This window comes from Pseudopipra pipra, chromosome 6 (genome assembly GCF_036250125.1).
Source record: "Pseudopipra pipra isolate bDixPip1 chromosome 6, bDixPip1.hap1, whole genome shotgun sequence".
Classification (NCBI taxonomy): domain Eukaryota; kingdom Metazoa; phylum Chordata; class Aves; order Passeriformes; family Pipridae; genus Pseudopipra; species Pseudopipra pipra.
The window spans coordinates 60,338,015-60,353,231 of record NC_087554.1 but is presented as its reverse complement, the minus strand read 5'-3'; the positions used below and the strand labels follow the sequence as shown (position 1 = coordinate 60,353,231).

Sequence of the window (15,217 nt, the reverse complement as noted above, 5' to 3'; positions counted from 1 at the left end):
TGGGTTTGGGGTACTTTTATTTCAATAGTCTTTCTGAGTACACCTTGCTGTGTTAACCCCACAACTGTCCCTTGCAGGAAAGCCTGGATTTCAGACTCCATCTGAGATATGAATTCCTCATGCTTGGGATCCAGCCAGTCATTGATAAACTAAGACAGCATGAAAATTCAACCCTTGACCGGTGAGTAGTGACCCCCAGCCCACTTGTGATTTTTGCCTTGTGGCCTTGCTCTCTGGTTTTTGGACTTGGTCTCTGGGGAAAGCACATGGCTCTAACTCACCTCTCTTATGAAAATTCTTTGCTGCCTCCAGAGAGGGAGAGGAAAATCCCAGCATGGTTTTGCTTTGCTCTGACATGGGGTTGAGCTGGGAAGGATGTGCCATCAGGGGCCTGGATGATGCCCTTCTCCTTCTCATCCCAAAAGGCTTCTTGGACAGGCTGTAGTGACTGGGCACTCGAGACTGAAGATCCATGTTGATGGTTCAAGCAGTGTTTGTCTCTGGGCTGCTGACAGACTGCCTGCAATTTATTAATTGTCACACTTGTATCTGCTTTTAACAGTCTATTTTTTTTTTCCCTTTCTTTCCTCAGGCACTTAGATTTTTTCGAAATGCTTAGAAATGAAGACGAACTGGAGTTTGCCAAAAGATTTGAGCTGGTGAGTACCAACGCTGCTGTTGCAGACGCTGGCACACGGCATCACTCTGCCTTTTAAAATCGCCCACACGGCCTGGGATGAAGGGCGAACTTCTGGATAAAGTTTGGAGATTGGAAATCTGTCTCCTTTTCCAACCTCTGTCCTAGAGCCTGCTTCATCCCTCTTCTCTGGCTGCCGACCAGCGTTTTTGCCCCTCGCTGGGCAGTGGGGCTTGTCTGTCCATCCAGCGTGGAGTGGGGGTGACTCGTGGGGTTTGGAGCTGAGACTTGGGAAACAGGCGATGCTGTTGTCGGTCTGATGGCCTGACCTTGCTTTGCTTCTCTCCACAGGTCCACATTGACACCAAAAGTGCGACTCAGATGTTCGAGCTGACGAGGAAGAGGCTGACGCACAGCGAGGCGTACCCGCACTTTATGTCCATCCTGCACCACTGTCTCCAGATGCCTTGTGAGTCCCGGGAGAGGCGAGGAAACCCACCTGGCAGCCCACACGTCCTACCCAGGGGCGCCACGGCCTCCCTGCTGCTCACCTCAGTCTCTCCCCATCTTCCCCCCCTGCAGATAAAAGAAGCGGCAACACTGTCCAGTACTGGCTGCTGCTCGACAGGATCGTGCAGCAGATCGTCATCCAGAGTGACAAAGGGCAGGACCCCGACGCCACTCCCCTGGAAAACTTCAACATTAAAAATGTTGTCCGAATGTAAGTGCTCAAGTGCCACTGTTCCTTACTCACCACTGACTGTCACACAGTGATGTTCCTGCTCCTCGGCTGGACAAGCCAACATCCTTGGAGCTGTTTACTTCCCAGTTGACTTCACTACAACCCCACCTTGTAGAAGAAGCACATCCATTTTGATAGGTAGCACTTGCAAGCAATACTTGAGATTTAGGAGTTTTGACATGTTCACTGCTAAATTTTGCATTCCAGACTGCAAAACCCTGCTGGGGAGGAGGCAGAGCAGAGGTGTTAGATATATCAGTTTGGAAGCTCAGTCGTTTTTCTTGCTGATGATGGTCACTTGTTTGCTGCAGTAGGATCGTCTCATGTGCTACATGTCTTTTCCTTTTAGGTTAGTCAATGAAAATGAAGTGAAACAGTGGAAAGAGCAAGCAGAAAAAATGAGAAAAGGTGAGTGATGGAGACATATATGGCGTCAACTTTAACCTTAGCTAAACAGTTAACATAGACATGTATTTATACATTTATTTGTACATGTGTCTGCAGGCTTTATTGAGGGGCTGAGATAATACCATGCCATGGGGCTGACAAGGGAAATGGGCAAAGCAAATAACAATTTTTTCATGAAGAGACCTTAAATGGTTTATTAAGGCTCCCTTTTCTCAGTTGTGCAACTTCTCTGCAGGGCAATGTGGGGTTTAGTCCCCTGCAGGCTGCTGTTAGCAAAAAGGAGTGTTAGTCACCATAAAGTGGTCTCATGGGGCTGTTTCAGAGCACACTGAGCTTCAGCAGAAGCTGGAGAAGAAGGAGCGGGAGTGTGATGCCAAGGCCCAGGAGAAGGAAGAGATGATGCAGACACTGAACAAGATGAAGGAGAAGCTGGAGAAGGAGTCCAGCGAGCACAAGCAGGTCAAGCAGCAAGTGGCAGATCTCACAGCACAGCTCCACGAGATGAGCAGGGTGAGACCTCAGACCTACTCCCTGTTGTGGGCTCAGTCCCAAACCCCCTGCAAATGCTATGGGGTGATTCCAGGAGGCTGAGCTGCATAGGGGAACTGAGAAAGATGCTTGCTAGGAGAGCCACCAAGATGTCTGTCCCTGCTGTTGGGGTGATTTTGCCTCTTCAGATGCGTTGAACCTCAGTCAGGAGTGCTGAAGCCTTTGAGTGCTTCCTCTATTGGTTAAATTCTAGCCAAAATGATTAAAAATCAGCGTGGGAGTGTTTCTTAGGTGGTGTCCCCTAGCCCCATATGACCTGTTCCCCCTCCTCTTTCTCTCTTAGAGGGCAATCTGTGCTGCCAGCCCTGGAGGACCTCCCATGCCACCAGGAGCTCCTGGTGGCCCTGCACCTTCTCCAACTCCTGGATCTCTTCTTCCCCCTCCACCCCCCCCACCACTCCCAGGGGGATGTCCCCCACCGCCTCCCCCACCGCCCCCTCCAGGTGGTCCCCCACCTCCCCCTGGACCCCCACCCCTGGGTGGGATGATGCCTTCCTTCGGAGCACCTATGGCCTTCAAGAAGAAGAGCATCCCTCAGCCGACAAACGCCCTCAAATCCTTCAACTGGTCCAAGCTGCCAGAGGTAAGCTGGGCAATAATTCCGTCAGTGAAGCTGGGGGTGCTGGATGGCCACCTGGTGATGTAAGGGCAGGTGGGCAGGGGACTCCCAGCCCGCAGTGCTCCCACTGTCTTGCAGAACAAGCTGGCAGGCACCGTCTGGACCAACATAGATGACACAAAAGTGTTCAAAATCCTGGACCTCGAAGACCTGGAAAGGACGTTCTCCGCTTACCAAAGACAGCAGGTAACGGCTGGCCCGGGGTGGGCAACGTGAGGACCTGGGCAAGGTGCCACCATTATGGGATCATGTGGTTTCACCTGTGGTCTCAAAACACATCTCCCACCATTATTTCATACTCACACCGTGTTTGCCAGATGAGCTCGATCTGCTTTATCCTCTCATCCACATGCCAGAGCCTTTTGTGGCGAGGTGGCTGTTCACAGCTCGGTGTGCCTGATTTCACCCCTGCCCACACACCTGACCATGTGTGTCATGAAGATGGATCACCAAAAAAACACAAAAAAAAAACAGACAGAGAATGTATGAAAATAACCCCCAGATGTGGCCACAGTTGGGTAATATTTTTGGATTGCTCTTAACAGCAATTGCTCCATGTGTCTGTATTGGGTGGAAAATTTCTATCCCTCTCTGGCCAAGAAGGACTAAGTTTTGCCCACATCTACCATGGGTGGATCTCTTCTTTTATTTTTGTAGTGAGCCAAGAGCAAAATGTGAGCTTTGAACAAAAATCCCAAACCAAAATAGTGTCATTGCAGGCAAAAGTCTCTGCTTTTTAATCTCCTGTTCAAGCAGTATAGCCCCAGTTTGGAAGGCATCAAAGCACACAGGGAAAATTAGACACTTATTTCACCTCAAGCAGGATGAAAATGGGCAAAAGCAATGACTTTTTCAAGAAGGCAGGAGGAAAAACAAGGAGAGACGCTGAAAAAGGATGTTCACTTGCTGAACACCTGGCTGTATTACTGGGAGAAGAGAACAGCTTGTCTGTTTGTGCCAGGCTCAGGCGGAAGGACGGTGCTGGGAAGGAGTGGACCTGACCCATAAGCTCATTAAGCAGTGCGAGATTTTAATCTCTTCCAGAGGCTAACTGAGGGAAAGATCAGGGTGGATCAGAGCAGGGCAAATACCAAGAGTAGCCCACCAGGAGTACGTGCTGCCCCAGTGTTTTGGGAATAGGTGACCACAGCATTGTCTTTCCCTCGGCATTTTTGGAGCTTGACTCATGTCTACTGGAGGGCATGTCTGAGGACAAGAAATGGAAATGGAAGAGGAGCAAGAATAGAAACCTGTGTGTCAGCGGGACGGTTTGCCCTCCGGCTTGCCTGCCCGAGTCCATGAGTCACCTGGTGTGATGTGGATTATTGCCAGGCAGGAATTTAAAAATAATTTGGCTTGGCTGAGGTCCTGCTGGGTGAAGCGTCTGGTTAGGTTTGGGACCAGCAGGAACAGGGAGATGCTGCAAAGGAGAGCTGTGACATGGGCTTACGCCCTGGATGGGATAAGGACCAAAAGGAAGCTGAACACAGGAACCAGGATCTGGGTTAGGACTGGCAAAAGATGCTATGAGAGCATCTGGAAGGCATATGGGAAAGACAAGGTGAAGTCCCACCTGTGAGATGCTGCTGGGGCTGGAACCACCCTTGGGAATGTAATGCACAAGTTCTTTGAGGCTCACCCTGGCTTCATGGTAGCACTGTTTTGTGTGAGTGGAGCCATGGGACGCATGTCCCTGGGACTGAGGGATGTGGTTGCCTACCTGAAGTCCCCAGAGTGCTCCCACTGGCAGTCCCAGCGTGGGCAGGGGGTGCCTGGCTGCATGCCCCAACATTGCTGGCAGCACAGCTCTGCAGGCAGCTGCAGTGCACGCACCAGCACGCAGGGTTAGATGTGCTCCATGAGATAAAGGAAAGTGGAAGTGTTCCAGGTTGGGTTGGATGGGGCTCTGAGCAACCTGGTCTAGTGGAACGTTCCCTGCCCATGGCAGGGGAGCTGGAACTAGATGGTCTTTAAGGTTCTTTCAATCCAAACCATTCTGTAATTCTGTAACACAGGCGAACCACAGGGCACTTTATACATGGTGTGGGGCTCAAGGAGTGAACAGGCTGTCCATGAAGGACAATGAACTAATTCCTTAATAACTCACAGCATTACCAAGCTCTTGCAGAAGTTGGTTTCTGTCCTGAACAAGCAGGGGAGGAGCAGGGGTTTCTCCTGCCTATTCTCTGTGTTGAGCCACTTGCTCAGTGATCATGCCTCTCACTTGTCCTGAGACATGATATCCTCAGGACATGGGGCTGCCTGTCTGCCCATGCCCCAAGCAAACCAGGGCTGCAAAAGTGGTGCATCCCTATGTCCAGTGCCCCAGCAGGCTTTGGGGACAGTGGGCAGAGGTGTGTGCAGTGCAGAGAGCTCTCTGACCACCCCCAGATGGCTGTTATGGGGCTGCTGGTGCTGGGATTTGGCTGGTTTTATTGCCACGTAGCACCTGGGAATCCCTAAGTACTGCACAGACCCGGGACTTAATGATGTACTTAATTTTAAGCATCTCTTTAAATGCTTTTCCCACATCACAGGCTGGGATGTAAATGCAGGCTGTAAAGTGAGCTCTGCAGTTTTCTGGAAAGGCCCTTTCCATGTGGGGAGGACAGGAACCCTCTGGGCTTCCTGGGGCTCAGCCTGGGAGCATCCCTGTCTCATCTCCTCTCTCAGGAGAGCCCCGTATCCTCCCTGTTCTCCCTGCTGAGGCTTTGCTGATGTCCCTGTCCCCAGAGAAGGGCTCAACCCTGCAGCTGTGCACCATGCCAGCATTTACCAATTTTGATAGATATAATAGAAAAACCAACAAGAGCTATGAGTTTCAGGCCGTGGCATGGGACTGGGGGGAGCTCTGTAAGGATGTAAATGCATCGATGGAGAAAAGCAAGTCCAGGGCCATTGGGGCTTACATGTGCTACACAGGGGCTCGTGCCTCTGTCAGGGATGTCTTGAGAGCCTGCAAGGGGGTAGAGGCTGGGAGTGATGCTGATAAGTAGCAGTGACACAGCCAGGGCAGTCCTGGCAGGTCCTGCAGCGGTGAGTGATGTAAAAGAGTCAGGGCCAAGTGGAAAAAATACGTGTTGTTGAACCGGGGGCTTAGCAGTGAGCTGGGAAAGAATTCATCTCCCAAAAAAGGATGAAGGAAGGAAAGCCTCCAGCTCCTCTGTGCAAGGGAGAGTGACCTGTACAGGGGCCAGGGACAGCAGGGCTGGGAAATGTTTGTGGGGATGGTGACTGCATGTTTAAAGCTGCTCTGTCTTATACCATCCTGCAGCAGAGGCTGGAAAACGATCCCTGCAAGAAAAAGGGGCAGGGATGAGGCTGCTTTGAGGCAGAGACGGAGGGGTTTTGTAATGAGCTTTTTCTCTACCTTAATAGAGGAGGCCACTATGTCCTTCTCCTCTCCAGCAGCCAGGGACAAGTCTGAGCATCAGAATGGAAGGAAGGCTTCCTAATTAGGGACCAGTTAAACAAAGAAGAAGATACCCACTGCAGCTCATGGGTGTGCTTTGTGCCTGTCCCACAAAGGAGACTGCTGGGAAGAGGTTAATTTATGAAATACCAATCCTTAACCTTAGCTGAACCAGAGACTTTTAGCCACAAGGCTCCTGATAGGTACAGCTCAGCTGAGGGAATGAGGAGGGAAGACCTTCATGTGTGTGTATGCCCATGTGTGTGATGCCAGCTCTACTGCACGTGCTTCCAGTCTGGCGGGGGCAGCCCAGCAGGACAACCAGGTCTTTGGGGAACATGGTGCCAGTGTGGCATCAGGGTGGCATTTGGCCAGGCTGGAGAAGGGGGGATGTCCCTGTCGGAGGAGAAGTCAAGGCGAAATGTGTTGCCATGGCAAACAGTAAAGTTTTGCTGTGGCCAGATTTGCTCCGGGATGAGCCTCTCCTTATTTCCACTTGAAAGCCCTGTTTTTCCTGGCAGTCGCATTGGCATTTCAGTCCCTCAGATGTGCAAGAACCAGCAATTTTCCTCCTCTGCACGGCAGGCTGAGCAGTTCTGTGCCTCTGGGCCAGTGGCAGGGCTTGGCCAGCGTCCTCCCACCTCATCCCGTGTCCCCTCCTCACCTCTGTGCACACCAGCACCTTGGCCTGAGCCATTCATGGAGCCACCTCTCCCATCAGCTCTCCCCTTCTGCGCATCCTCTAATCCACATTTTCACCTGCATCCCCTCTGTTTTGGGACTGGCACCCCCAAGTGCCTCCCTTGTGCTGCCAAGCCCTCCCCATGTTGCACTCTCCACTTCTCTGTGCTTTGATTCCTTTTGGTTTCACCGAGATCACTGAACTGCATGTGTTTTTACTGCCTTTTTCCATGCTTCTGCTATGGCTGTAGGACTTCTTTCTGAATGGTAACCCCAGACAGGTAAGAGAGCACCTCCAGGACCCCGACGCGTGCGAGTGGCGAGGGCAGGGCAAGAGCGGGGCTGGGGACACCGGGGCACGTGGGCACTCCTGAGGGGGGTTAATGTGTGGCAGACGGGGTTGAATCAGAGAGGTACAAAGAGCAACAGGAGGAGCAGCTTGAAAGTTGATGCTGGGGAGGCTGGTAAGTCAGAAGACACCCTCTTTGCTGTCTGGCCTGAGGTCAAAAGTCGGTGACCGAGTCCACAGGTTGAATTTTTAGTTGCAGCTGAACACAGAGAAGCTCCTACCCCTGGCTATTTTTGCTTTACAAAATATGGAAATAAATTCACGGGTTGAAGCTCTTTGCTTGGTTGTGATCAGGGCAGGCAAGGCACGGGAGAGGGGCAGCTGGTGCTGGGTGACTTGGGGCTCACTCTCCGTCATCTACCTCTGTGCTGCCTGTCCCAGCAGCTTTGCAATTCCCATAGCTGTGGGTTATTTTTCATTCAAACAAGAAAAAAACATAAAAAAATGGGAATTTCTGTGCCCACTCTCAACCTGTGCAGTGGCCACGTGCCAGGTCTCCTACACTCATGGATGTTTAGTGCAGATCTGTAACACACAGGACCTTGCAGCTCCAGGTTGTGTTCCTTCCAGAGGGATTGAATAGCCAGCTTTTAATTGATTAACCTTACTAAAATATGCAATATGGTAAATTAAAACCTGGGGCAACATGAACCCCTTGGGCAACTCTGCAAAACTGCTGTTGTGTAGATCTGTCCATTTGCCCACAACCACAATATTGTTATTCATTTGGAGGTAACGTGTTTAAGCTGCTTAGGAGATGTAGGTGCTTATGCTCTGCCGATTCCTGCTTTCAAATCCCTTATTTGGGGAGGATTTCACTGAAAAAGCTGCAGATTGCTTTTGCAAGTCTGGTAGCCTGTGTTGGTTAGCTGGCTCTGGAGGACTGATGCATGAAGGGCGATTACAGATGTTTGGAGCAGGGGTGAGGAACAAGAGTGATGCTGAGTGTGTGCAGCAGCCCGTAATGAGATATTTCATGCGAGGGTTTAATGAAGTATCACAAGTATGTATGCTAAGAAAGCCCGGCTTTATTTATTCAGCAGCGCCTGTGTGTTTGCAGATTTTTAAATCTTCCCTGTCTGAGAAAATATTTACATTTCTAACCAGTGGCTTCAAAGCCAGCTCTGGTTTATGAAATGACTTACTGTGTTTTGTTTACAGGCAGTGGGTCTTACCCGTAACCCGTGGTGACACTCCTGATTAATGGGGGCCCGTTGTGTATCACACTGCTATGTGCTGAGAGTACTAAATGTCTTTGCTGCTCCATGGCTTTTCTCCAGGCTTTTCTTTTTTTTCCTCTCTTTTTTTTTTGTAGAAGGAAGATGCTATCGATGACACTTTGAGTTCCCGGCATAAAGTCAAGGAGCTTTCGGTCATAGACGGCCGGAGAGCTCAGAATTGCAATATCCTCCTCTCCAGGTATGGTTAATGCCTTCTTGTCCTCTGGGGGGTGGAGGGTTGCTTGATACCCTGCCCTGGGCTGGGGGTGCTCCTGATACCTGGCAAGAGGTTAATGACAGGAGCCAGGACAGGAGGAGAGCCAGTGACACCTGAACCCAGCTATAGCCTAACATCGTTCATGGCATGGTGACATAGAGGGGCAGTGCCATTAACGGAGTACATGGCAATTTAGTGTCCATGAAAAGCCCCCGAGGGGCTGGGGTACCCCATGAGCCTTCACAGGGGGCGGAAGAGAGTTGATTTCATCTCTTATCTTCCTCAGCCTGGGTTTTGTTTACTCTTTGCTGGCAGTTGAAGAGGGTCTCTGTTGAGATGGGTAAGGCACTGGGTATCACCAAGGTGTAGGGAGCAGCAGTAGTTCAGCCATGGCCTTTTGCTGCCCACACAGTGCCCTGTTCCACATCCAGATTTTAGGAAGGGGATGTGCCTCTCCTAATCTGCCCAGCCCCACTGGGATGACAGACTCCCTCACACTCCTTGCCAGGCGGGCTCAGCACTGCTACCAGCAATTTAATCCAATCCCCAGATTGCTGCCAAGAGGATAAAAAGGACCTTTTTTTAGCAAGATAAACTACACCAATAAGACTAACTCCTGAGAAAAGGGAAGCCAGGCTGCAGTGGTCTGAAAGGATGAACTATCAGTGTAGCTACTCAAAAAAACCCACCCAAATAGCAGCAGAAAATGCAACTTGTTTCTAACTCACACAATAAGAAAAAAGATCCCAACAGCAGCAAAATTTAGCTTCATTCAGAAATATTCATGGTGCTGCCTGGAAGCACGAAAGCTTTTGTGCCACCCAGGGCTGGCCAGGATGGAGCAGCCTTGCTGGCAGGTTGGGCTTGCAGCCGCGGCGCCCAAATTCTGTGTTTTCCCAGACCATGGGTTGGTGGAGATGGTGCCTTGTCTGGGCAGCCCAGCTGGTTTCCTTCCCTAGAAAGCACGGAGAGGCTGATGTCTGCAAAAAAACCAAAAACCTCTGGGTGGATAACTCACAGTCCCTGGTGCTCCTTCCAGCTCTCCCAGGGGTGGTTGGCAGCCCCGTGGGCAGCGGGAGCGATGAGTGCAGTGAGACGTGTGCCGCAGCGTTTCGGGGGTAAAATTGCCGTGTTTATGGCTGGCTCTGCTCCGGGCTGCTTCTGGGGATTTTCGTGCTTCCTAGCAGTCCAAATAAAAAGGGATGACGATGAAAGCAGAGTTTAAAACAGCAGGCAAATGAGTATGTCTGTGGCAGCCAGCTATTAGCAAGTAAAACGATGGGATTCGGGGCACTGGCTGGGGTGCTCCCGGCATACGTAGGCTGAGCGTAGTCTGAGTGGGTTTAGGTGTGATTCAGCCAGAGGTTTTAAGTGTGTAATTGAAAGTTAAGCACACAAATAGCTCCTTTGGTGGGAAGGGGAAAGACCCGAGCACTTAACTTCAAAGGCATCTTGCACGTCTTACTGAGTAAAGGTCTCAATTTCATCTCACCAGCAAACCCTTCTCTTCCAAGAAAGCAATGGCTGGAAACGAATCGCCAGTAATTAATTCCACAAAAAGGGCATGGCAGAGGCTGCTGCCTGCCTGCCCTCCCCTGTGGGTCATTTCCTAGGGGAGAAGCAGGATCAGACTTGCTCTGCAGGATGGTCCCCAGGCCTCTTACATGGCTGTTCCCAGGCCTGTCCCGCAGCATGAGGGCCCTGCAGGGACAGGTGGCTCTGAGGTTGCAGTGACTTGTACCAGGCGCTGCTTTGGAAGTGCTCTGGGGTTCTTCCCATGGTGCTCCCAGGACCACAATCGAGTATCTCTCCCCAGAATCCTTTTGGGTGATCTACTCTTGATGCCAAGTGGCTAAAAGGAACGGCAGTGTAGGGATAAAGCCCAAATATCCTTCTAGTTTTCTCAGGTACAGCCCCTGCATCTCCAGCAGATTCTGTGCATCCTTGAGCAAATCCTTTCATCTCTGCCCACCCCAGCTGCCCATCCCGAAGCTGGGCAGACCAGCGGTTCCCTGGTCCCAGTGTTCCAAAGGGACTAGTCTGGCAGCTGGGCTGTTGCCCTCTCGCCTTGCTCTCATGGCCACCACAGGGCCAAGCAGACTTTCACATGCGAAAGGACCTGCAGGCTTGGCCCCTGATTTAGCCCAGACATTTGTGAGCTCACCAGGCATTGTCTGGCTCACAGCGTGGAAAGATTACGGCCAGTGAGATACTTTATCTCTCTCTGTAGATTTATTTTTTTGCCTGTTTCCCTTGCTTTGGGAGAAATTACTGCGCAGTGAGATCACTGGATTTTCCTCCGGCTTGTAATGCAGCACAAGAATATTTTTAACGCTTGCTTTTTTTTCTTCTGTTTTTCGGAGAATGCTTTGCCGATGTCAGTGCCTTGTCGTGTCTTCCTCTGTTAACTCACCACGTCCTTGCTTTTTGCTCCCCGTGCATGGATGTGTATTTTTAGCCCTGCGTTGTGCCAGATGCAAATCCACCCTTTGCTCCATCGCTTTCCGCCTCGCGCTGGCGGTGAATGGCTCGTTTGATTCCCCTCTCCCTGCGAGGCGACACGAAGCATTTTTCTCAAATGAATGTGGCTTTTCAGGAGGGCGCGTCCCCTTTCCCGGTGGAATTCGGGTTTTTTCCCCCCTTCACACTTATTACGTCCTCTGCGGGGCTCGACAAAAGCCACGCAGAACAGCCCCGCTCTCGCCGGGCTGGCGAGCTGTCACTTCGCATCGTCGGGCTGCCGGCTCTAAATCCCTGTGACAGCAAGTCCTGTGACCCCGTTCCTCTCAGACGGCTCGCGTTCGACAGCTGCTGCCAACAATGATAATTATTGTGGTTATAGATAAGCTTCTAGCTTTCACTGGCCCCTTTCCCATCGAATTGTCTGAGAAGCTGTTTTCTTCTGGCGCCCCGCGCTTGCTCTCTGCCGATGCTGGGGCAGGCTCTTGTTCTTGGCACTGGGTTGTGATGATTCCTGAGAAAAGTGGGGTTTTTTTCAACCTCTTTTCTTTTTAAACGTATTTGATTGTTGGCTTTGCTTTCAATGAGCAGGGCTTAAAAAAGTCACCCTCGATTTCACCACCCTCCTGGAGACGATCATGGTAAAAGTGTGTGCTCTAGGTGTTAGCTATGGATGAGGGGCAGCTGCCTGCCCACCCCCTTCTCCCAGGAGCATTTTTGCTTCCCAGGGATCCCTCTAAATGTCCAAACTTAGCCAGTGTCTGCTTTTCACTGGAGTGGAGAGCGATGTTGGTGGTCTGCATATTCCTGTTGCTGCTTGGGTGAAAAGGGAGTCCTGCAGTTCATATCCTACCTCGGGTCATGTTCCATCCCAGCCACTGCCCTCGTATGGGACAGGTAGGGTGACCCTAGGATGGGTCTGCTCGTCACTGCAAGAAGCAGAGGAGACATTTTCCATGTTTCCTGGGTTTGCTCCTTGTATGACAACCCCAACAATTGTCCTGGTCGCTGCTCAGCACAATCTTTGAGCTTCCTCCCCTGGCTAGGGTAGATTTTTAACTCACTCCTTAATTAGAAAACCCTCTCTAGGGTGCTCCCTTGAGCAGGAGGTGAGAGAGGACTGAGTGCAGGATGAGAAACCTGGGCTCATAAGGAATGAATATTTACTTACCAGGTCTGTAAGATCCACCTGCCTCGATAAAGCTAATCCTTCGCTTTCAGTCTTGAGCAAAAGATTTCAAGCTAAACCAAGCCCTTGCTACACTGGTCTTAGAGACCAGGACCCTTCCTGCTTTAGCTTCAGCTTCCAAAAGCCAGCTCCACAATCTGTCTGCTCCCTGAAGAGACACAGGATGAAAAACATCCTCCTCATTTAATTACTCAGAGTGATCAAGTCAGCTCCTGATCTTCTTTTTGATCTGCTGATCAGGTTGATTTCCAGGGTCTCACATCCTGCCACAGAGTGTGTTTCTGGTTTCAGCTCATTCCTTTGAACCACATCCAGTGTTTCAGCATCCCTCAATAGCACTGATCGCCAAGACTGGGCCCATGGGTTTCCCTAAAGCCCATGAACAGGTCTTTTCAACTCTTTGACTTTTCCCTTTGTGGAAGTACAGGGGATTCATTTCTTTTAAAACTAAATATTGCAATGGTTTTAAGCATCACTGCACTCTGGGCGAGGGAGAGGATGTTGGCAAACAGAGTTGCAGGAGTTTCTGGGCTTTCCCTCTTTTGAATTTAAATTATTTTATCGACCACAATGCAAAGAAGAAGAATATGTGTGGTTTTGCAATCAAAGTCCTTGCAGGGAGCGGTTACGAGGAGTGCTGCAGACGAATTAAACTGTAATTAATGGCTCTGTAGCCCAGGAGGAGCTGAGGGTGTCTTTCAATCTATTTGTTGCCTCAGCTCAGTGCAGACTGCTGGTGGATGAACTACTGCCAGGGAAGCACAGCCTGGTGGTGCTCACTGTGATACAGTGGTCTGTGGTTTTAGAAATCTCCAGTTTGAGGCTACGTGTTCAGTTCCTGTTGTGTGAAGCAAAGGAAGAAAAAGGTGGAGGGCAGGCTGGTTTCCAGCTTCTTACACTTCGAAGCACACCAAATCCCCACCCCTCCAAAAAAGCCCAAACTGATGGGTTTCCTGGGATGCTAAGCATCTGCTTCTCTGAATTCTGGATTTCTTTCTCATTTTTTCCTAGAGGAAGACTCCAACCAAAGGTGGTGGGAGAGGCAATGCTTAAATCCAAGAACAGCAGTAGAAATTGGCCAAATTTTCCTGAAGGGTTGTGGCAGCGGGTTCAGGAGCAGTGCTGAGCTGCACTGCTGAGCCTGGTCTGGGCTGTGCTGCCAGTGGGACCATGAACCCTCACTGGCGCCATGGCATTTAGGGGTGCTGGCACTGCAGGAGCAGCGTTGCTGCAGGCAAGAGCTACATATGAAAGTTGGATGTTTTCAATATGTGTACAGTATACTACTTACAATACTTACATAAAATGGGGTGAGGGAATTGGCTGCAGGGGGTTGGGCCCCATTTGCAGCAGGGCCAGGGCTGCTGCTCTGTGCTATGCTGTGCCTTGGCAGAGCACAGTCCTACAACGTTTCTTACACATCCTTCTTATCCTTCTTCATAACACACTGTATGGAGTTATTTGTGATGCTGCTGCTGCTGGCTGGGAGTTAAGCTGTTCATGTTGCATGGGTGTGTAAGGGAACCTTCCCTGATTGCTGGGCTGGGAATAACTCTCCTACCCCTCCACTTCCCAGGCTGAAACTCTCAAACGAGGAGATCAAACGAGCAATTTTGACGATGGACGAGCAGGAGGACCTCCCAAAAGACATGCTGGAGCAGGTGGGCAGCGTGTCTCATGTTTCTTTGGGGTTGCCTCATGCTGAGATGATACTGTGCAAGGTGCTCAGAACCAAAGTGTGGCTTCGAGAGTGTCAGGCCCCAAATTATTTAACAACCACATGTTGAAAAACCACCCAGGTGGGTCAGGGCAGCAGGAAAGCAGCTCAGTGGCAGCATCAGTGTTGGGAGCAGCATGGCCTCCACGTGCCATTCCTGTACTCAGGTCTGCCCTGAGAACCTCTATGCTGCACAAGTTCCATGTTTTGTGACTGCAGCTTGAAGTTTGTGCTCCGTGGAGGTTTATTTTTGAAAGCTTGTTCAGTGTTTGTACAGTGGTAAAAAAGGGAATCCCATTTTTCACCCCCTCTGAATCCCTTTGGAACACATTATTCACCTGTCCTTAAAGCTGAGCTGGCAATTGCACGTGGGAGGATTCATTGCACAGAATTTCCATCTGCAAATAAGTAGAGTTGCAGCAAATGAGAGTCCCTGACTGACATCTCCTCTGGCAGAGCTGATGTTGAAACCTTGGAGCAGACATAGTACATCTGTTGTAAAACCAGAGTGATGGCAGGGCAGAGGCAAGAGACACTAATGTGAGAGTAAAGGGAGGAAGGTCACAGGGACAGCGATAACACTTATTTCACAGGTGCCTTGGGGTCACTGTCTGTACATGCTGTAAAGGTAGTAAATTCAAGGAAATAAATCACCATTTGGCTCCTGAAAAACTGTGCATAGACCTCACACCTACCACTGTGCTTTCTCTTGTTTAGCTCCTGAAGTTTGTTCCTGAAAAGGGTGACATTGACCTGCTGGAAGAGCACAAGCACGAGCTGGACCGCATGGCCAAGGCTGACCGGTTCCTCTTTGAAATGAGCAGGTTGGTGCCTCAGGGGACACGTGTTTTGGCCAGTGGCTGCACAGGCTGGTTGGGAGGTGGCTATTTCATGGAAAACCTGCTTGGGAAATAAGCCCTTCTTACTGCTTTTCCCATCAAGAAATGCATGAGCCAGACGGATGGGAGGGCAAGCAAGGTGCTCTCTCCCACTCATAAGGATCACTTGTGATGCTGT

General features: G+C 50.5%; 1 protein-coding gene across 3 annotated transcripts in view; it reads left to right on the top strand.

The window, feature by feature from the left end:
• The window catches only part of DAAM1 (dishevelled associated activator of morphogenesis 1), a 95,031-nt gene that overhangs the window by 67,133 nt on the left and 12,681 nt on the right, over positions 1 to 15,217 (top strand). For 2 of the 3 annotated variants that reach the window (XM_064659481.1, XM_064659478.1), the window contains 12 exons: positions 78 to 181; positions 593 to 659; positions 989 to 1,106; positions 1,220 to 1,358; positions 1,729 to 1,787; positions 2,110 to 2,297; positions 2,620 to 2,919; positions 3,034 to 3,141; positions 7,300 to 7,329; positions 8,713 to 8,816; positions 14,060 to 14,144; positions 14,918 to 15,024. In XM_064659481.1, the coding sequence (XP_064515551.1) occupies positions 78 to 181; positions 593 to 659; positions 989 to 1,106; positions 1,220 to 1,358; positions 1,729 to 1,787; positions 2,110 to 2,297; positions 2,620 to 2,919; positions 3,034 to 3,141; positions 7,300 to 7,329; positions 8,713 to 8,816; positions 14,060 to 14,144; positions 14,918 to 15,024 (1,409 nt within the window). The remainder of the gene's footprint in view (positions 1 to 77; positions 182 to 592; positions 660 to 988; positions 1,107 to 1,219; positions 1,359 to 1,728; positions 1,788 to 2,109; positions 2,298 to 2,619; positions 2,920 to 3,033; positions 3,142 to 7,299; positions 7,330 to 8,712; positions 8,817 to 14,059; positions 14,145 to 14,917; positions 15,025 to 15,217) is intronic. The other variant, XM_064659479.1, reaches the window with a different exon arrangement.